The sequence below is a fragment of the Panthera uncia genome, assembly GCF_023721935.1.
Source record: "Panthera uncia isolate 11264 chromosome C1 unlocalized genomic scaffold, Puncia_PCG_1.0 HiC_scaffold_4, whole genome shotgun sequence".
NCBI classification, from domain to species: Eukaryota; Metazoa; Chordata; class Mammalia; order Carnivora; family Felidae; genus Panthera; species Panthera uncia.
This window is the reverse complement of record NW_026057585.1, coordinates 32,929,492-32,953,550: the sequence shown is the minus strand read 5'-3', so window position 1 is coordinate 32,953,550 and position 24,059 is coordinate 32,929,492. Positions and strand designations below refer to the sequence as shown.

General features: G+C 36.6%; 1 protein-coding gene across 1 annotated transcript in view; it reads left to right on the top strand.

Moving 5' to 3' along the window:
* The window catches only part of CLCA4 (chloride channel accessory 4), a gene marked incomplete at its 3' end in the record, with an annotated part of 23,856 nt that extends 21,535 nt beyond the window's left edge, over positions 1–2,321 (top strand). The window contains exons 12-14 of the mRNA XM_049618863.1: positions 229–399; positions 1,345–1,578; positions 1,930–2,321. Coding sequence (XP_049474820.1) covers positions 229–399; positions 1,345–1,578; positions 1,930–2,321 — 797 coding nt within the window. The remainder of the gene's footprint in view (positions 1–228; positions 400–1,344; positions 1,579–1,929) is intronic.
* Positions 2,322–24,059: the final 21,738 nt, after the last annotated feature.

Sequence of the window (24,059 nt, the reverse complement as noted above, 5' to 3'; positions counted from 1 at the left end):
ATATTTATATATATATATATAAAAATATATATATATATATATGATATATCAATTAAAGAAGATACTGGTCTGTAAAGCATAATAGAACTATTCCCCAGTGGGTCAATCACAAAATAGAGAGCCTAATCAAGGGGATATGCTTATAAAGTCCATATGCTTGGCTTAGAAAATGCATACATTTTTCTTTTTCTTCACAGTAATATTTTATTCCTTCATTTTTATAATAAGGTGCTGATTCTTTCAAGAATGATGGGGTGTACTCCAGATATTTTATAGCTTATTCAGAAAATGGCAGATATAGCTTAAAAGTACGGGCTTATAGAGGAGCAAATGTGACCACACAAAACTTAAGGCGTCCACTGAATAGAGCCGCACATATACCAGGATGGGTAGTGGATGGTGAGTAATGATATCTTATATCTGGTTTGAATAATTGTAGTTAACATGATTAAGGCTTCAAACACTTTACAACTCAAGTACAGCTTTTCCCATTTCTGAAATGAAGTTCTCAGTCATACTGTGTTTGCCTCCAAATTATGCTAAGCTTTTTACAGTGTCTGGCATCTAGTAAGCACTCAACAAATGTCAGCCATTATTATATTAGTTTGGAGCACCTTACCTATATTAACAACAATATGTCAAATTTCTAACTCAGATAAAGAAAACATGCTAATGTGTTATGTACCTAAGCACAAGCTAGTGGCAGAATTTATTCTTCAGTTCACATAGATACTGGATTCAGTTCACAAAAACACATAAATGAGTAAACACTTATTTTGATGTTTTGTTAAGTCAAAAGGGAAACTGTGTAGAGTAAGGTGATGATAAGGATTAAGTATGCATTCTTTGTCAGCTTTCCTTCAGTCCATTCCTTACCTTGTGACTTTTAGGGGTTCTCTGTTGGCAACTGGAATATAACTTGAACTATTATTCCTTAGCACTTGTAGCAGAGAGCAAGGGAAAAACCTGCCTCAAGCATTTGAAAGGGAAACAGTAAAAATTTACCCAGGTTCATTCCTAGCTTGGAGATAATTTGAGAAATAAAGCAGTTCTTTTTTTTAAGGGCACATATTGAATTATATAACATTATTCCCATTCAGTGCAGCCTTAATTCCAAGCGATATGTTATATAATTCTATCCTACAATATCGTAGTCAGGAATGCTAAAGAAAAAAAATTCTGCCACCAATTGGATGCCTATGACTTTGTCACCAAACTTAGTAAAATGTGATTGTGTATATGTATGAAAAGGGAGCAGGGGGATGTAGGATGAGGAATTCAATTCATTGAGTTCTAAAAATACTAGTAGAGATTTGCCATTAAATATAGCAAATTTTAATGCAGGGAAAATTGAAGGGAATCCACCAAGAGTTGAAATTGATGAAGATACTCACACAACCTTGGAGAGTTTCACCAGAACAGCATCTGGAGGTGCATTTGTAGTTTCAAATATTTCAAAACTTCCCTTGCCTGATCTGTACCCACCAAGTCAAATCACAGATCTTGAGGCCACACTTAATGGAGATGAGATCAATTTAACATGGACAGCACCAGGAGATAATTTTGATGTTGGAAAAGGTAAGGATGAAGTGACATGTAGTGTTAAGTGAAAGGTGCTCTTTGCAAAAGCAAGGGTATAAAGGTGGGTGGGAGGAGAACAATTTTTAATTGACTACTCAGTGAAGTATTAATTTTATAATCTGATATTTTCAAATCAATCAAACATGACACATTTTAACCCGGTCCCGCTTTTCAAACAATGAAGATAGTATTTAGCATATCAGAATTAAGCTCTCATAGAAAAATTAGTAAGGTTTTGGCTATACGTATAAGCTTTGCATAACTAAACATTTTGAGGAGAATAGATAAAAAGGAATTTAACATTATATGCTCTAGTTTCTGAACTACATGTAATTTTTTTTTTCTTAGTTCAGCGGTATATTATAAGAATAAGTGGAAGTATTCTGGATCTAAGAGACAATTTTGACAATGCTCTCCAAGTAAACACTACTGATCTGTTACCAAATGAAGCCAACTCTAAAGAAACCTTTGCATTTAAACAGGGAAATATCTCAGAAGAAAATGCAACTCACATCTTTATTGCCATTCAAAGTGTGGATAAAAGCAATTTGACATCAAAACTATCCAACATTGCACAAGTAGCTTTGTTTATTCCTCAAGCAGAACCAGGTCCTGATGAAAGTCCTCCAAATCCTAGTCCTGATGAAAATCAGTCTAATTCCAGGGTTAACATTGTTATTTTGGTGTTGTTAGTGGTTGGATCTGTGGCAATTGTTAGTACTATTATAGGTGCCACCATTTATATATTAAAAAAGAAAAAAAATTCAAGAAGACCTAGAATAGGATTTTAAAAAACATCAACAGCAAAACTTAAGGATATTTCTGAATTTTTAAATTCATTTTGTGTGACTACGAATTCATAAAAATAATTTTAAGAGTTCTAGAAGGGATACCTGGATTAACTATAAACATGCAGGGGTACTTAGAAAATTATAGGTCAATATTAAAGGTTAAACTTTTTATTTACAAATTATTTTTCATAAAAAATGAATAAAGATCCTTTTTCATATTGATACCTGATATTCATATTCATATTGATTATTTGATACAAAAGTTTTCTAGAATGATAATTCAAATTCCATCAAGAAGTTAAGATTATCTATTTCAGTAGTCAAAATACAAATATAAGAGCAAATAAACAATATTTGAGAAAAAACGAATTTGGTCTTGGTACTTTTAAGTATAAATTGATGTTATTACTTTCATCTAAAGTCTCCACTTATATATTACTATATACAACATGAACAAGATCGTTGACATGGAAGATAATAGCAAAAAACTCAGTTACCATCTGTCAATCATAGTTTTTCCTAATTTCAGCTCAATATAATAATATGTATATATACTATATGTCATCTCCCTTTTCACTTAAAAAGTCATGCCTACCTACTGTGTAATTTTCTTTTATTATAGGAAAGAATTACTGAATTGCCCTTGTTTTCAGATACAGAAAGAAAATTAAAAATTTTAAACCATAATGTTTTAATTATTACTCAAAGTTACAGCCTAAAATTCACAACCATAGTAATAAATGAGATCAATTAAATTAAATCAATTAAAGAGAGTATGTAGATTGAGAAGAGCAGGTTCACATGGTAGGCCATGGCCAGGACAGCCTGAGACCCTAATGATGCAAACAAAATGGGACATAAAGTACCTATTCTCTTGAATAGAAATTCTTTCAGCACAGTGGTAAGCCATAGTTAACATGCTTTATGGAGAAAATGTAGGAAAGGAGTAAGTATAAGACACCTGGTCTTTTGCCAAGAGGGGAATAAAAGCCTGAAATTCTATGTTGGCAACAGAAATAATACATAACAGCCAGACATTCCCTATGTCCTTTCTACCTACCTTACCACTCCTTACGAGGCAAAGCCTACCAACCTGGCTATTACCCTCCCTGATGCACCAGTACAATAGCTATGCTCAGATAGGTCTTGTGGGCTCTCACCTTCAAGGTCAGACCCTAGTTTAGTTTTATTTCCAGATCTACCTCAGTAGCTAATTGTGAATTAGTAAGAATCAGAAAAATAACTGGATACAATTGTTATGGTCAGTACAGGCTATATAGTTTACAGGGCCTAGTACAAAAGAGAAAATGAGGGACCCCTGTTCAAAAATTAACAAGAATATCAAGATAGCAATGCCAAAGCATTGAACCAGACCTGTTCTTTGTGCAAATGCACAGATCTCATGCCAGTGAAGCCAACTCTAGCTGTAGTCTAGAATAAACTAGTGATAGCATATACAATATGGGATCTCTGACATGGGCTTTCTATTATGGTCACATGGCATCATTCATAATCTAACAGTTGATCTAGTTAATCACAAAAAAAGTATCAGGGTTAGAAAAGGAACCTCAGGACCAACACCTCTGACAGGGAATCCAGGTACAAAAAATAAACCTAAATTGTCCCAGTAAAGGAAAAGTGGCAACCCTAGGTGGAGGAGGACAACTCCTGTACCAGCCTTAGAGAATCGAATGACTTCAGGATTTGTCAATAGAAAAAAGCTCACACCAGCAGCCATCCAACTGGCTGCTGCCCCTAGAGGCAGGCAGTGGTCAGTGTCACAAGCTAAATGCCTGCAGGCTAGGGTCTATCCAAGTTGTTATACTGAGTGATGGTATACATTCACAATCATAGCTGCTCAACCAGGACGAAGGGAAGTACCCTCTGATGCTCCTATTCATGCTACTTGTAGTGGCTGGTGTTTCAGGCCAGAGTATTCTAACAGAGCATGTATAAATGTGGGACCCAAACATAGTGCCTGATGAACACGCACTATGACACCAGCATAGCATAAAATGGGTCTAGGAAGAGCACAGCTCAAAGTAACATGGAAATGAACCAAGCCTACTGTAGGCCAAATGGAAAATTATGTAGCTCGTCTCCAAAATGATTTCTAAAGATCCACAACTATTATCATTATCATCATCGTTATCATTATTATTACACCACAACATGGCCTTGTGTAGTCACTTCCTACATTAGATCTTGGCTATCTCAATGACTTGCTTTAACTAATAGAATATAGCAGAAATGATTAAAGCTTCTATTTGTTGTTCTTGGGAACCCTGAGCTTCCATATACAAAATTCAGCTATGGTGATGGGGAGACTACTGAAGAGGTTCTGAGAGTGTATGGAGAAAGAAAGAGGCCAAAATCTCTACTTCCCATTCAAACCATAAGGTGATTCCATTGCAGTTACCAGACTCTAAGCATGACCAGGAAATGAAACTCCCATTTAAACCCTGTCAACCAAAAGATATGGAGAAAATAAAATGGCTATTGTTTCAAGCCACTAAGTTTTCAAATGGTTCAGTCCATAGCACTAGATGAGCAAACCTCTAGATGATTCCATCCATAGTCAGTCACCAAACTTCAAGTAAGGCCAGCAGAAGAGCCACCTAGCTTAGCCCAGTCAGCCCAGAGAATCATGAAAATAATAAAATGGTTGTTTCAAGCCACTAAGCTTTGGGATAGTTTGGTCCACAGTAATAGATAACTGAAACAACAATGGTATTAGAGTTCCATCAGGGAAACAGGATCACTATGAATATTCCAGAGCAGGGAATTTATTGAAGGATTTAAGCTGTGTAAGTAAAGAGCTGAAGGAGTTGGAGGATCATAAAAAAAGTTACTACGAAGCCTCCCTGAAGCACTGAAGTTGGTTTTTGGTGTTAGATGTTGGAAGCTTAGCAAGACCAAGAAACAGAATAATACTGTGAAGGGGGCTGACACAGAAGACTTTCAGATTTCAAGCAAATGTCTCTTTTGACCAACTCTAACCCAAAATCCTTCAGTTTCTGGGAAATGTAGCCTAGTTTCTCCAACTTGCCTCAGAAAGGCCACATCAGACATGGAAGAATGCAACAATGACAGCTGTGGAATAGCAAGGAATTCCTTACATGGAGGTGTGTGAACCTCCCCCAGACTAATAATAAAATAAATAATAAAGTAATAAATAAATCATTTATAAATAATATATAAATAACTACAAAGTAATTATAAATATATGAATAAATAAAATGACTTACATTTTAAAATAAATAGTTTTAAAAGACAACAGGCAGGAGGTTATGAGCTTCTGTGACCTGGTTGATTACTCACTCCACATTGGTGGCATTGAATACAGAACATGGAAGCTCAGGGGTAGCCATTAAGCATAACACAAAGTTACAAATGACCTTAATGAGACCAATTATGGTAAAGGAAAAATGGGCTGTAAATAAACAGAGAAAGTATGTAAACACAATCCTTTCAAGAATCTTGACTGTGAAATAGAGCATATAGAAGGAGCAGAAATTGGGAGAAGTAATGTGTGGTTAAGAGAGGTTTGATCTGTAGAACAAGGAACTGCTATGTTTTATGATAAGTACTATAGAAATATCTGATATTTTAAGCTCCATATATACAAACTGATTTAATTTTTTTTTAATTTTTAAGTATTTGGAGACAGACTTTGGTATAGAATTGAACTATGGTTAAGCCTTAGTTTTGTCTTTTTTAAAAATCAGATACTAGTACCCACCTCCAAGTGTTGTGTGAATCCCATTAGAAAATGAGAGGTAATTAGCCCCATTCCTGAACATAGCTAGTGCTCAATTTATGGCATCTTTTTTTTTTAGTTTTTTAACATGTATTTATTTTTTAGAGACAGAGAGAGACAGAGCACAAGCAGGGGAGGGGCAGAGAGAGGGAAACACACAGAATCCAAAGTAGGCTCCAGGCTCTGAGCTGTCAACACAGTCCAACGTGGGGCTCAAACTCACAAACCATGAGATCATGACCTGAGCCAAAGTAGGTCACTTAACTGGCTGAGCAACCCAGGTGTATGGCAGCTTTTATGTTAAGAAGCTTTGTACTACTGTGTCCCAAACTCAGAGGTCTTAACACTGAGGACCACCTGTCCAACAGTCAGTCAGTTTATGAAGCTCCTACTAATTGCCATCATTCTGCAGCAAGGTGCTATGGAAAAGTGGTGAATGAAACATACTCTCTCAGTCCTCATGGAGATTACAGCCTAGCAGGAAAGCCAAACATTAAGCAAATCACAAGATATAAATAACTACATGTTTTCAAAGTGGTCTGAAGCATCATTAAGTTACAGAGATTTATCAAGCCCATCACAAATAAAATCCTCACCATTCACACATCTGACCCTCCATTCATAGTCAGATTTCCCAGGAACACACTGGTTTTGTCCTCATTGTGGGACCTTTGCTATTGAAACAGGATAAAATTTCATACTTACCCAGATTCCACTTTTCTGAAATCAATTATGAAGGCCCAAATCTGAGAACGAGAAGTGTTCCAGATTCCAAGAATGGAGTCATCTATGTATCCCAGATTTCTTTTTTTTTTTTAATTTTTTTAATGTTTATTTATTTCTGAGAGAGAGACAGAGCATGAACAGGGGAGGGTCATAGAGGGAGACACAGAATCTGAAGCAGGCTCCAGGCTCTGAGCTGTCAGCACAGAGCCCAACGTGAACTCACAGACTGTGAGATCATGACCTGAGCCGGAGTCGGAAGCTCAACCAACTGAGCCACCCAGGCACCCCATGTATCCCAGATTTCAAGCTCAGGATATTGCCAGCCATATCTCCTTACAGTAAGGGAGAGGTACTGGGTCAGCCAAGCTACGCTATCACCAACCCCAGTACCCTAAACATTCCCCAGTATAAGAAGAGAACTAGGAGAAAGAAAAGGGGGTTGGTCTGTTGGTAGTAAATCTCAGGAAGCCACATAAATTAAGAGATGGTAATTTATACCAACATTGTTGTTGAGCCACTAGATGGGCAGAGTTCTAGATGTTGCAAGACTGAAGAAACAGGCAAGAGAGAGAAGGTGAAAAAGAGAGGTCTGCCAGTGGAATCACCTGCATGCACTAAGGATTTCATGCATGTCTGATGCATTAAAAAATACGGTTTCTTACTAACTGAGGGGAATTCCAGAAGACAACAGTATAACTTAGTTGGATCTCCTATGCCAAGAAATTGTGTAGAGAGAAGAGCCTTACAGGACCCACCTAAGAACCTGCTAGAGACCAGCTTTGAACACACGCCACTCTGAGTGACATCTGAAACCACACAACAGCAGGAGAGGCTCAAGACACTGGCATCTCCTATTCCTCCTACCCAAGATTTAAATAGAATATCCCTAGGAAAAGGGAGAGGCAGCTAATTGGGACTGAGCCCATATACCCTCTGCTACCACTATTTCAAGTCACCAAAGATAAATCTGCGTTAGAGGAAGAGAAAGAGGAAAACTTCAACTCAAATAAGATACAAGTTTAAAAATGAACAGGATTTGAGTTTTAACTCTAAAACCAAAGCTGTTTGAATAGCCAAAATTGACAATACTCATGGAGTTGGGCTATGAAGACAGTAAGAGATTTTGCTACCCAAAGAGATAGGGGACCTCAATAGAACACAGCTCATTATAGCTACTGGAAAACATCATTTTTTTTATGCTTATATCCCAGTGAGTTAATACTGCTCAATAAATAGATTTTATAATGATTGATCACATTCAACAATATCACTGTACAAATTTATGGTGACAATCCAACTAATAATATACAGACCCATTCCCTAGCCACTAAACTCCTAGTGTCTTTCCACTTTTTTCCCTTTCGTAGAAAACACTTGTGTTTACCTCCTCACCATCAATTCTCCATTCTGCAGGCAAAGGCCCAGTCATTTTCCATGCAGGCCTTCTTGGCAAGTCCTTGTCTTCATCTCCAGTCAGCCCTCCCTCCTACTATCAGCCTTTACTTCTGGTGCCCAGCATGGTTTATGTTTAGTATTGGTCCCCTTTCCACTAATTTCTATCCTTTCTCCCCGTAGAATCCTAAAAATTATCTAGGACCGCCACATACACAACTCTAAAGAGATCCATTCAAATCATACCTTACATGAATGGCATGTTCACAAAGTACAGTCTCTATATCCTCATGTAGATCTACCTTTCAAGTCAGCATATGAAAAAATAAGTATTCTTTGCAAATAACTTTATATTGCTCCATGAACCAGGAAGTTGTCTTAAAACCTTAGCACCTATAATAACATTTTAATAAAATACCTATTCAAATAATATTTGTTACAAATAAGTTACATGATATACGATCCCACTACCATGCTTTAATAATTTATGTGATAATCAGTACATTAGTTCCTGAAGGGTTGGCCCCACAGGGAATGTAAGCAGAGTACCTCACATTCTGTGTCCTGCCATTTGTTGTCACAAGGTTGCCAAGAAATAAGGGAGTGGCTCTTACATAAAACTGTTTTAGAGGCATGTGAGAAACTGGAAACTAGGAATTCAGTGGTATAAACATAGAGCCATCACTTATTTCATAACTTGAAGGTCTGGCCAAGCTGGGAACTAACAACTGTGAAAATCTTCTGCTTTTCTCCAAGTAGATACAATGTCTCAAATGTATTTAGTACCTTGATCAGCTAGTTTCCTTTACAGAGTAAATCATTGCTTTCCAGATTTGAGAGAGTCTAATATCAGAGGATAGTACTATTAAGAAAAGTCCCATTGAGTTTCCTGTTCCACCTCCACCCTCTGTGCCATCAACATGAATATCACACACACACACACACACACACACACACACACACACACACAATTTTGAGCCAACCTGGAAGATGGGTAGTTTAGAAGTTTAGAGAACAATTTGGATATAAATTTATCAATTTTTGTCAGGAAACAAAATAATTCTATAAAACTGAATTCATTTTCTTCACCCACACCTCCTTCTAAATGCCTTATCTCAATGAGAGAAAAATATCTTGCCACTCAGTCATTTAAATCAGAGACCAAGAGGCCAACCCTGACCCTTCAATTTCCACACACTTTTTATCCAATTAGTCAACCAGTCCTATCAGTGACATCTCCTTAACCTTTCTCTCTCCCTGCTTCACCTTCAGTGAGGCTGCCTCAGTTCAGTGCCCATCACCATCTCCTGGATAAAGATGATTCCTACCTGATCTGTCTGTCTTCAGTCTACCTTCCCCAATACATCTACCACACGGCCCCCAAAGGAACTAGAGAAAGACTATAATACTAGCCCCATACTGCTTTCACAAGAAAGTCTAAATGCCATGAAAGCAAAGACTATGCCTGTTTATATATCACTTTTACTAGGTGCCTAGCACAAAAGCACCAAAATATTTGTCAAATGAATATTAGGCCCCAGTCATTTGGCCCTTAACTCTACTTCCCTATCTCTTATTACACCGTATCCATTGGTCTCACAGCTTCAATCAGTCAGACTTTCAGTTTTCCCAAAAGTCCACACTGTTTTACATCTCTGGGTCTTTGTCAAGAGCACAACACTCCCCTCATCCTTCTCCACTTCTAACTTCAGCATCTTCAGTTTCCCTTGTGTGCCTTCTGACCATATGCCCCTCTTTTAAAATTCTACTCCTACTGACTCTCCTGGCTGCCTTCCCAACTCTCAGGAAGAATGGACCATCCCTTCTTTTGTGTCCTACTCTCTACTCTTCATATAGTATTCTAAATCCCAAATGCATTTACCTGTTTACATATCTGACATAAATCTTCCTTTAGCTCCCTGAGCTCTCTCTGGAGAACAGGACTGTGTCCTGGGGAGAGAATAAAAGAAGAGAGAGGGAAGAATACAGTGATGAATATTCAAATGCTCATAAAAATACACAAACTTTCCCATTCCCTTTTCTTACCCTTCACATCCAATCAGTCATCAAATCCTGTCAATTCTGAACACCTCAAAAAGCCTGCCTCTATCCTTAGTTCATGCCCCCAGCATCTCTCACCTGGATTCCTACATAATCCTTTTCCATCATGCCCTGCCCAAAGACATCTAGTCATGTTGATGGTAAGGAGAACAAGGACAAAATACAGTCAAAACTCAGCTCTCAAGATCAAGGTTGAAGGAGCACATTCTTCTAATTCACACAAGTTGTTTTCTACGTCATACAAGATATACACGATAGCAATGTGGCCCTGTTTCCAACCTGTTTCAGCCTGTGGCCAGAGTCTTTCTAAAGTACAGATCTGATCTTGTCACTCTCCTTTGCACTTGGTGTGAAGTTCAAGCCCCATGATATGACTGAATGTATTTCATGTTCCACCTCCCGCTTACCACTCCCATCTCAAGTCTCATACCTTCTCACATTGTATATACTTGGTTCCATGCACCCTATCTCAATATATGCAGGATCTCTCATTCTTGGCCTGTGAAGTGCTTTTCATTCTCCTGGAAAGTCTCTCTCCACTTCCATATCCTGCAGTCACATGGATAACTCACGCTCATACTTTTAGTCTTGACTTGGTGTCACTCCCCTGGAGGCAGTCCCTAACTTCTCCAGTCCCCCTTCTGATTGGGTTTGGTTCCCTCACATTACCTCATTCTCATCCTCAAGGTAACACTTAACCACCTGTGGCTTTTTTTAAATGTTTGTTTGTTTATTTATTGTGTGTGTGTGTGTGTGTGTGTGAGAGAGAGAGAGAGAGAGAGACAGAGACAGAGACAGAGAGAGACAGAGAGAGCAAGACCAGGGAAGAGACAGAGAAAGAGGGAGAGACAAAATCCCAAGCAGGCTCCATGCTCAGGGAGGAGCCCAACACAGGGCTGATCCCACAACTGTGAGATCATGACCTAAGCCAAAATCAAGACTTGGAGACTTAACCAACTGAGCCACCCAGGTGCCCCAACCCTTTGTGTTTTCATTGACAATTTGCTTGTCCCTATTTCACTCCAGAAGGTGGGATTCTTGAGGGAAGGAGACAATCTTATCACCATTATATCCCCAGTGATTATTGCCATGTTCAATACATGAAGGCATAGAATTTGTCTTCTCTAGAGTACCAGTTGCAAAAAATCAATCCCAGAGCTAACAAAAGGACCACAAAAGGAGACCAGTAACAACCTTACAGAATAGCCTTAAGCCACAGAAAGACAATATTATACCTTTAGACAGGAATGTCGAATCACCCAACTAATGAGGAAAAAGTATCTTGAACTATATCTTCATTGCTACTGAAATAACAAATTTTGGTTTAACATTTCCTCTTAAGTAATCTCCCAACTAGCTTTCAGTCTCTATTTATTTAGGTTGATTCAAATTTTATATGAATTTGCTTCTGCCTAATTCTCTAATCCTAATCCCTTCTGTAACTGTGTTTAGCTTTTTCAGGACTTCAATCCTTCAAATCCATTTTAAAGATATCAAGGCCAGACTCATTCAAAAGCAGCTAAAGACTTATTTCACACTTGAGAAAAGCAGTCCTTCCTTACCCTGCTTTGTCAGCCTGTTGCTCTTCCTGTTACTTCTATATACACAGTAACACTGATCCACCCAGCTGCCTGAATTCAAACCCAGAAGTCATTTTTTTCTTTGAAAATCTCAATTTTTCATTGCTGATTCCTTCTTTTCACTTCTCTGTTTAAATATCTCTTACAATTAGGCCTTCTCTTTCAACTTAGTCTTAAGCAGCAATATAATCACCATTATCTTTCATTATAAAATTCTCTGTATAGCTTTTAACACTGGCTGATATATTTTAATGTTCAATGGAATGTTAGAATGTTTATCGTTAATATTCCCCACTGGGATAAAAGTTCCGTTAGAGCAGTGACCTGTTGGTTTTGTTCACATCATGAACTACAACTGGACCCGGTGCATAATAAATTCTCAAAATTTAACTTCATTGAATGAATGAAGAGATAAGGGGAGAATAACCTGGTTATTGTAGGTATCTTCTCTTGTATGAGGACACAAAATCAGGCCAAGGAGGTTTATTGTAAATATTTATGTTATATAATAACTTGTCTATATCATTTCCCACTCCTTTCTAGAGCATAGTACAAGCAAACCTTGGCTTTTGTTATTTGAAGGATGAATTTTCATAAACATATCCATTAATCAAAATCAGTATCAAGACCTTACCAGATGCCCCCTGTTCCCTACATTATCTCCCCAAGAGGCAAACATTATCTTAACTTCTAACCACATAAATTGTTTTTATCTGTTTACAGTTTTTTTAAAGTGTAGTTGACATATGCACTTTAAGTAAATAGAATATTTTTTTATTTTTTTTTTTCAATATATGAAATTTATTGTCAAATTGGTTTCCAAACAACACCCAGCGCTCATCCCAAAAGGTGCCCTCCTCAATACCCATCACCCACCCTCCCCTCCCTCCCACCCCCCCATCAACCCTCAGTTTGTTCTCAGTTTTTAACAGTCTCTTATGCTTTGACTCCCTCCCACTCTAACCTCTTTTTTTTTTCCTTCCTCTCCCCCATGGTCTTTTGTTAAGTTTCTCAGGATCCACATAAGAGTGAAAACATATGGTATCTGTCTTTCTCTGTATGGCTTATTTCACTTAGCGTCACACTCTCCAGTTCCATCCACGTTGCTACAAAGGGCCATATTTCATTCTTTATCATTGCCACCTAGTACTCCATTGTGTATATAAGCCACAATTTCTTTATCCATTCATCAGTTGATGGACATTTAGGCTCTTTCCATAATTTGGCTATTGTTGAGAGTGCTGCTGTAAACATTGGGGTACAAGTGCCCCTATGCATCAGCACTCCTGTATCCCTTGGGTAAATTCCTAGCAGTGCTATTGCTGGGTCATAGGGTAGATCTATTTTTAATTTTTTGAGGAACCTCCACACTGTTTTCCAGAGCGGCTGCACCAATTTGCATTCCCACCAACAGTGCAAGAGGGTTCCCGTTTCTCCACATCCTCTCCAGCATCTATAGTCTCCTGATTTGTTCATTTTGGCCACTCTTACTGGTGTGAGGTGATATCTGAGTGTGGTTTTGATTTGTATTTTTTATGACTGACTTCTTTTATTGAAACATTTGTGTGAGATTCACCCATATTGCTGTGTACAGTTGTGTTTTGCCGATCCCATTGCAATATAATACTAGCTTTTAAAATTCAAAACTGTATCATTAACATATTGAATCTTAAATTAATTTTAAATGATCATATATACATATAATAAAATTTATACAAGGAAATCTAGAATCGTTCCTATTTTTCACTCTTTTATTTTTTTTAAGTTTATTTTTAAGAGAGAGAGACAGACAAGCATGAGCAGGGGCAGAGAGAGACAGTAAGACACAAAATCTGAACTAGGCTCCAGGCTCTGAATGTCAGCACAGAGCCTGATGCGGGGCTCAAACACACAAACCGTGAGACCATGACCTGAGCCAAAGTCGGATGCTTAACCAACTAAGCCACCCAAGCGCCCTTATTTTTCACTTTTAAAACATTCTTTTTTTTTTTTTAACATTTTTTAAAATTTATTTTTGAGAGACAGAGAGAGACAGAGCAAGAGCGGGGAAGGGGCAGAGAGAGAGGGAGACACAGAATCCGAAGCAGGCTCCAGGCTCCGACCTGTCAGCACAGAGCCCCAAGCGGGGCTCAGACCCACAAACTGAGATCATGACCTAAGCTGAAGTCGGTTGCTCAGCTGACTGAGTCACCCAGACACCCCTCGAACATTCTTATAACAAAATCTTAATTTATATCTTTAACTAATTTGTTAGGAAGAATTTCTAAAAGAGCATTTTCAGAGGCAAGAACTTTTTTCAGGTTTTTAATTGGCACTGGCAATTTATTCACAAGAAAATATTAGCGACCCTTTTTTTTTTTTTTGTATCAACTATCTATGGAAGTTATTTGCCTTCTAAACACTCACCAAAAATAGATAGACTGTCTTTTTAAAATTTTTGTCAATGTTACAAAAATATATGTCATTAACTTATTTTTACAAGTGTAGTATCTTTTCCTTGTTTATTAGTTGAACAAAAGTTAATCCTTGGTCTCTTCAAGTTTCCTATGACTGATTCTATTTATCTAGTAAAATTTTCCATTTTATTGAGAGGTTTTAATGGGTTAGTGGAATCTTGTGGTTTTAATTTGCACTCCCTTAATGACTAATTCATTAACATTTTAAAATGGAACAGCAATATTTTCAAATTCTTCTCTGAATCTGACATTAATTCCTGATATTTGTTAAGATCTTATCTATATAATTATAAATGCTTTGTTTGCACATATAAGAAATACATTCTATAACCAAATTTTATCTTTCAAATTTTCATGCAGAAAATAGAAAAACAAATACGTATTAGAGAGCATTCTGGTTTCAAAATGTGTCATATTCATTGCCCTAAATCAAGCTCATCCAAAGGGCCATGCTAACAAACATTTTGTGGCCATAGTTCCAAAACTGAATTCCATTGAAAAATAAGATCTAATAGAGGACTATGGTAGGAAAAGAAATGAGGTGTCAGTAATGTCAGTAAAGGAAGCTGTCTGGTAGGATAAACAAAAAATGAGGAAGGCTTTAGAGCATAGGTCTGGGAAATGGAAGGGTGTGTAATTTCAGAGATTTAAATTATTAGAATATTTTCTCGGGCCAAGAAAAGAGAAAGAATGTTACAAATAGTATTATTTCTTTTTAAATTAGTCTTTAAAAATCCAGATTTATAGAATAATGAACATAGAGGCAGGATTCTATTCAGCAAAGTAAAGGATAAGTTTTTAATGTCTATGATCATTACATTTTACATTTAAAAAAGGAGAGAAAGTGGGTTTCAGTGAGAATATATTTACCAAAAATGAGGCTTATTAAGTTCCGAAATGTATTACTTTAATATCTTATGAAGAATTTTCTTGGGCTGCAATTGAAAAATTATGTCAGAGGTGACTTAAATGTTATACAAGTTTACGTAGAAGCTGAAGTCACTTCCAAAGCAATCTACATATTCAATGCAATCCCTGTCCAAATAACACCAGCATTCTTCATAGAACTAGAACAAATAATCCTAAAATTTGTATGGAACCAGAAAAGACCCCTAATAGCCTAAGCAATCCTGAAAAAGAAAACTAAAGCTGGAGGCATCACAATTCCAGACTTCAAGCTGTATTACAAAGCTGTAATCATCAAGACAGTATGGTACTGGCACAAAGCCAGACACATAGATCAATGGAACGGAATACAGAACCCAGAAACGGACTCACAAACATATGGCCAACTAATCTTCGATGAAGCAGGAAAGAATATCCAATGGAATAAAGACAGTCTCTTCAGCAAATGGTTTGGGGAAAACTGGACAGTGACATGCAGAAGAATGAAACTGGACCACTTTCTTACACGATACAGAAAAATAAATTCAAAATGGATGAAAGACCTAAATGTAAAACAAGAAGCCATCAAAATCCTAGAGGAGAAAACAGACAAAACCTCTTTGACATTGGCGGCAGCAACTTCTTATTTAACATATCCCCTGAGGCAAGGGAAACAAAAGCAAAAATGAACTATTGGGACATCATCAAGAGTAAAAGCTTCTGCAGAGCAAAAGAAACAATCAGCAAAACTAAAAGGCAACTGATGGAATGGGAGAAGATATTTGCAAATGACATATCAAATAAAGGATTAGTATCCAAAATCTATAAAGAACTTATCAAACTCAATACCCAAAAAACAAATTATCCAGTGAAGAAATGGGCAAAGGACATGAATGGACACATTTCCAAAGAAGACATCCAGGTGGCTAACAGACATGAAAAACTGCTCAACATCACTCATCATCAGGGAAATACAAATCAAAACCACAATAAGATACCAAGTCATACCTGTCAGAACGGCTAAAATTAACAATTCAGGCACAACACATGCTAACAAGGATGTGGAGAAAAAGGATCTCCTTTGCCCTGCTGCTGGGAATGCAAACTGGTGAAGCCACTCTGAAAAACAGTATGGAGGTTCCTCAAAAAATTAAAAATGAACTACCCTACAACCCAGCAACTGCACTACTAGGTATTTATCCAAAGGATACAGGAGTGCTGTTTTGAAGGGGCACATGCACCCCAATGTTTATAGCAGCACTATCAACAATAGTCAAAATATGGAAAGAGCCCAAATGTCCATCCATGGATGATCGGATAAAGATGTAGTAAATATATACAATGAAATATTAATTGGCAATCAAAAAGAATGAAATCTTACCATTTGCAACAACATGGATGGAACTAGAGGGTATTATGCTAAGTGAAATTATAGAAACACAAATATCATATGACTTCACTCATGTGGAATTGAAGATACAAAACAGATGAACATAAGGAAAGGGAAGCAAAAATAATATAAAAACAGGGAGGGAGACAAACCATAAGAGATTCTTAAATACCGAGAAAAAACTGAGGGTTGCTAAGGGGTTTGGGGTGGGGGATGGGCTAATTGGACAAGGGGCATTAAGGAGGACACTTGTTGGGTGAGCATTGGGTGTTATATATAGGTAATGAATCACTGGATTCTACTCCTGAAATCATTATTGCACTACATGTTAACTAACTTGGATGTAAATTTTTAAAAATTCATAATTAAAAAATGAAAAAAATAAGAAGCTGAAGTCATTTTTAAAAGAGAATTTCACGTACAAATTTTTATTTTTCAAGTGAAAAACAATCTTCAAGTTATTTTTGTTTAGGATAAAACTGACAAAGTCACTTTTCATAAGAGTTTTATGTGCAAGTAAATGCAGTTTCATAAGCACCTTTTTACTTGAAAAAAAACTACTGACAAACTGGTTTTTTCAGACTTAGATATTTTGCAGATTTTTTTTTCAAAAATTTCAATGAGGAGGAAGACAACCAACAGTATTTGTTGCCAATGATAAAATTTGAGTTTTCAAAAATTAGTATTTTGGAAAACTTGCATTATTGCATTCTTGACCTCTTTCTAATACTTAAAGACTTATCTGATAAAGTTGGTGGTGGTATTAATTATTGTGAGTTTTTGATGTTGTATAACAAAATATATCAATATTTGGAAGTTCTACATATCTTAGTGAACCAATATTTTTCAAATTACCAATGCATGATATTAACAAATTGTGCAAGGCTAAAAGATCTATTCAAAATATAAGATACACCAACTGATATTTATTTAGCATAGAATCAATTTCATTTATTTGATTTGTGATCTGATTTGTAAATCAGTGGATGTTTAAAAATACTTATTTCTAAAATTTCATCAAAACTGGTATCACTTAAAATTTAATTACCAATTAATAAATATTTTATTTGTACTATCTTTTCATTAAAATACTCAAAAAACTATTAATAAACAGTAAACAGTTTCTAAGAAGCCATACTTGGCTTGAATTTTAACAATTCATACCTTAACAGCCAGGAAACAATTTTTTGTTGTTGTTGTTATATATATGAACATGTTTGTAGATGAAATGAGGAGCAGTTTAAAAAATTTGAAAGAAGAAAACTAAGGGAAGGATATACAGTATTGAACTATTGAATCACTTCTTCATAGTTATTTATCAAGAATCGATATTTGCTACCTCCCTGAAATGAACTCAGTTTGGAAGTTTGAAATGTATACACATATACATGTAAACACATACAGTTTATATATATCATAGGCATGATGGGTTAGGAAGACAATTTATGGTATAGGAAAATAAGCATCTTGAAAATTAAATATTTTATAAGACATTATGATTAAACTTCTTTTGGAGAAATTTCGTCAAGTGGCAACTTGGGAATATTTTAGAGGGTTTAATAGGCAGCCAGAAGAATAGTGTTTGAAGTCTATATATACTACTAGTTTACTTTGTACAAATTATTTCAACTTGTATAGCCTCTATTTCCTCATTTATAACATCAATTAACATCTGCCTCCAAGATTCCATGGGAATTGAATGAGATCACATAAGTACTATTTGTGTATACAAAATGCCATTGAAATAGGAAGTGTGGTTATTTAGGATAATTGGAGTCCCAAGAATTGTATATACCATACAATAGGTCTAAGAATCAGGGATAGCTCTTGGTCTGTAAAGAGACCTCACTGTTGAAAAGGTCATGTGGTCTGAGTACTTTTTGAAGTAGTAGTGATACATTTGTGCTGGGAGTAACACATTATTGTTTTTATATCTACTCAAATAATAATTTAATTATACCTGCTTAACAGGTATTTTACCTTAGTTTAGGGCCCAAATTGTCCAGCCATAAAACAAAATGTTCTCTCGGTAAGTCAACTGTTCTATATACAATAAAACTCACAGAAGCAGTCTTTCTTGTGGTGGGCCTTAACCAGTTAAGCTGACTGGCTGGGCTCAAGACCATCAGCCAGTTTCCTTGCCATTTTTTCTCCTCTAGCAGTTCGGAAGCTATATGCTCTATTTATATTTGTTCTAGAAATTGTAACATGCATGTTTGTCTTAACAAGCTCTAAAGTTAATAAAATTATCTTTTGTTCCAATTAAACAAAGACCTTAGAAAACTTGAATTTCAATCACGCTCCCAATTTATGTTATCATTTTCATATATCTTAAGTGCACATATTTAAAACCACAAGACTTTATTTTTGTTTACAAATAATCAGTGTTTGTTTTTATTTACTCACATTCTTGGATAACTTTGCTCTTCATTCCTTTTTATCTCTCAGATATTCTAACTATAGTTATTTCCTTACCCCAAGTTGTATTCTTAATAATTATCTTTCTCTCAATTCTTACCTCCCAAAATATCCTTTTTACTCATTCTTAAAAATATCTTAAAATCTCTTGGTACATTTAAAACAGTGTTCAGCTATATTCTGGTTTCCATTGTTGCTAGTGAGAAGTCATCTGTCACTCTAATTGTTATTTTTGAAAGCATTCTGTCTATTATACCTTCAGTGTTCTGCCACTTTCACTGTGATGTAATTAGGATTTGGCTTCTTTTTATTTATCTTGCCTGGGATTTTTGGAGTTGGATTGTTTAATATTTGGATTGATTCTTTAATCAGTTCTAAAATTTAGCATCTATTATTTTTTTTTTCCCATTTGTTTCTGCTTCATCTCCCTCTACCTTCCTTTTGGAAGGGTTTAATTGTGTATTAGCACTTCTCCATCTATCTTCCATGATTTGTGAATATTGAACCATCTTTGCATTCTTAGAATAAATCCCTCTTGATCATGGTGAATGATATTTTTAAAGTATTTTTTAATTTGCTGCTAATATTTTGTTAAAATACAATACACCAGATCCCATAGAAGCAGTACCACAAGCCTGGCAGTGTGCAAGTAGCCCAGACAGGGCCCACACCACTCCACAGTGAGTCCTCTCCCTGGGAAAGGGGAAGATAAGGTACACACCAGTCTGAATGTGGCCCCAGCGGTGGGCTGGGGACAGACATCGGGTCTGACTGTGGCCCCACCCACCAACACAAGTTACTCCAGAGACCAGAGCAGAAGTGCCCTGTAGTTCCGCGCCACTCCAAGGACTATCCAAAATGACGAAACGGAAGAATTCTCCTCAAAAGAAACTCCAGGAAGTAGCGACAGCTAGCGAATTGATCAAAAACTATTTAAGCAATATAACAGAACATGAATTTAAAATAATAGTCATAAAACTAATCGCTGGGCTTGAAAAAAAGTATAGAGGACAACAGAGAATCTATTGCTACAGAGATCAAGGGACTAAGAAACAGTCAGGAGGAGCTAAAAAATGCTATAAATGAGATGCAAAATAAAATAGAGGTGACCACAGCTTGGATTGAAGAGCAGAGGAGAGAATAGGTGAATTAGAAGATAAAATTATGGAAAAAGAGGAAGCTGAGAAAAAGAGAGAGAAAAAAATCCAGGAGTATGAGGGGAGAATTAGAGAACTAAGTGATGCAATCAAACAGAACAATATCCGTATAATAGGGATTCCAGAGGAGGAAGAGAGAGACAAAGGTGCTGAAGATGTACTTGAACAAATCATAGCTGAGAACTTCCCTGATCTGGGGAAGGAAAAAGGCATTGAAATCCAAGAGGCACAGAGAACTCCTTTCAGATGTACCTTGAATTGATCTTCTGCATGATATATCATAGTGAAACTGGCAAAATACAAGGATAAAGAGAAAATTCTGAAAGCAGCTAGGGATAAACGCACTCTAACATGTAAAGGGAGACCAATAAGACTAGTGACGGATCTATCTACTGAAACTTGGCAGGCCAGAAGGAATGGCAGGAAATCTTGAATGTGATGAACAGAAAAAAATACGCAGCCAAGAATCCTTTATCCAGCAAGTCTGTCATTTAGAATAGAAGGAGAGATAAAGGTCTTCCCAAACAAACAAAAACTGAAGGAATTCATCACACTAAACCAGCCCTAAAAGAGATCCAAAGGGGGATTCTATGAGTGAAATGTTTCAAGGACCACAAAGTACCAGAGACATCACTACAAGCATGAAACCTACAGACATAACAATGACTCTAAACCCATATCTTTCTATAATAACACTGAATGCAAATGGACTAAATGCTCCAACCAAAAGACATAGGGCATCAGAATGGATAAAAAACAAGACCCATCTATTTGCTGTCTACAAGAGACTCATTTTAGACCTGGGGACACCTTCAGATTGAAAGTGAGGGGATGGAGAACTATGTATCATGCCACTGGAACTCAAAAGAAAGCTGGAGTAGCCATACTTACATCAGATAAACTAGACTTTAAATTAAAAGCTGTAACAAGAGATGAAGAAGGGCATTATATAATAATTACAGGGTCTATCCATCAGGAAGAGCTAACAATTATAAATGTCTATACGCCAAACACGGGAGCCCCCAAATATATAAAACAATTAATCACAAACATAAGAAACCTTATTGATAAGAATGTGGTAATTGCAGGGGACTTTAATACTCCACTTACAACAATGGATAGATCATCTAGACACAGGATCAATAAAGAAACAAGGGCCCTGAATGATACATTGGATCAGATGGACTTGACAGATCTATTTAGAACTCTGCATCCCAAAGCAACAGAATATACTTTCTTCTCGAGTGCACATGGAACATTCTCCAAGATAGATCACATACTGGGTCACAAAACAGCCCTTCATAAGTATACAAGAATTGAAATCATACCATGCATACTTTCAGACCACAATGCTATGAAGCTTGAAATCAACCACAGGAAAACGTCTGGAAAACCTCCAAAAGCATGGAGGTTAAAGAACACCCTACCAAAGAATGAATGCGTCAACCAGGCAATTAGAGAAGAAATTAAAAAATATATGGAAACAAATGAAAATGAAAATACAACAATCCAAATGCTTGGGGTGCAGCGAAGGCAGTCCTGAGAGGAAAATACATTGCAATCCAGGCCTATCTCCAGAAACAAGAAAAATCCCAAATACAAAATCTAACAGCACACCTAAAGGAAATAGAAGCAGAACAGCAAAGACACTCCAAATCCAGCAGAAGAAGAGAAATAATAAAGATCAGAGCAGAAATAAACAATATAGAATCTAAAAAAACTGTAGAGCAGAACAATGAAACCAAGAGTTGGTTTTTTGAAAAAATAAACAAAATTGATAAACCTCTAGCCAGACTTCTCAAAAAGAAAAGGGAGATGACCCAAATAGATAAAATCATGATTGAAAATGGAATTATTACAACCAATCCCTCAGAAATACAAGCAATTACCAGGGAATACTATGAAAAATTATATGCCAACAAACTGGACAACCTGGAAGAAATGGACAAATTCCTAAGCACCCACACACTTCCAAAACTCAAACAGGAAGACCTAGAAAACTTGAACAGACCCATAACCAGCGAAGAAATTGAATCAGTCATCAAAAATCTCCCAACAAATAAGAGTCCAGGACCAGATGGCTTCCCAGGGGAATTCTACCAGACAATTAAAGCAGAAATAATACCTATCCTTCTCAAGCTATTCCAAAAAATAGAAAGGGAAGGAAAACTTCCAGACTCATTCTATGAAGCCAGTATTACTTTGATTCCTAAACCAGACAGAGACCCAGTAAAAAAAGAGAACTACAGGCCAATATCCCTGATGAATATGGAGGCAAAAATTCTCAATAAGATTCTAGCAAATTGAATTCAACAGCACATACAAAGATTTATACACCATGATCAAGTGGGATTCATTCCTGGGCTGCAGGGCTGGTTCAACATTCACAAATCAATCCATGTGATACATCACATCAATAAAAGAAAAGATAAGAACCATATGATCCTGTCAATCGATGCAGAAAAAGCATTTGACAAAATTCAGCATCCTTTCTTAATAAAAACCCTCGAGAAAGTCGGGATAGAAGGAACATACTTAAACATCATAAGAGCCATTTATGAAAAGCCCACAGCTAATATCATCCTCAATGGGGAAAACTTTCAGTTTTCAGTTTTCAGTTTCAGATCAGGAACACGACAGGGATGTCCACTCTCACCGCTGTTGTTTAACATAGTGTTGGAAGTTCTAGCATCAGCAATCAGGCAACAAAAGGAAATAAAAGGCATCAAAATTGGCAATGATGCAGTCAAGCTTTCACTTTTTGCAGATGACATGATATTATACATGGAAAACCCGATAGACTCCACCAAAAGTCTGCTAGAACTGATACATGAATTCAGAAAAGTCGCAGGATACAAAATCAATGTACAGAAATCAGTTGCAGTCTTATACACTAATAATGAAGCAACAGAAAGACAAATAAAGAAACTGATCCCATTCACAATTGCACCAAGAAGCATAAAATACCTAGGAATAAACCTAACCAAAGATGTAAAAGATCTGTATGCTGAAAACTATAGAAAGCTTATGAAGGAAATTGAAGAAGATATAAAGAAATGAAAAAACATCCCATGCTCACGGATTGGAAGAATAAATATTGCTTAACTGTCAATACTACCCAAAGCTATCTACACATTCAATGCAATCCCAATCAAAATTGCACCAGCATTCTTCTCGAAGCTAGAACAAGCAATCCTAAAATTTGTATGGAACCACAAAAGACCCCGAATAGCCAAAGTAATTTTGAAGAAGAAGACCAAAGCAGGAGGCATCACAATTCCAGACTTCAGCCTCTACTACAAAGCTGTAATCATCAAAACAGTATGGTATTGGCACAAAAACAGATACATAGACCAATGGAATAGAATAGAAACCCCAGAATTAGACCCACAAAAGTATGTCCAACTAATCTTTGACAAAGCAGGAAAGAATACCCAATGGAAAAAAAGACAGTCTCTTTAACAAATGGTGCTGGGAGAACTGGACAGCAACATGCAGAAGGATGAAACTAGACCACTTTCTCACACCATTCACAAAAATAAACTCAAAATGGATAAAGGACCTGAATGCGAGACAGGAAACCATCAAAACCCTAGAGGAGAAAGCAGGAAAAAACCTCTCTGACCTCAGCCGCAGCAATTTCTTACTTGATACATCTCTAAAGGCAAGGTAATTAAAAGCAAAACTGAACTATTGGGACCTCATGAAGATAAAAAGCTTCTGCACTGCAAAGGAAACAATCAACGAAACTAAAAGGCAACTGACGGAATGGGAAAAGATATTTGCAAATGACATATCAGACAAAGGACTAGTATCCAAAATCTATAAAGAGCTCACCAAACTCCACACCCAAAAAACAAAT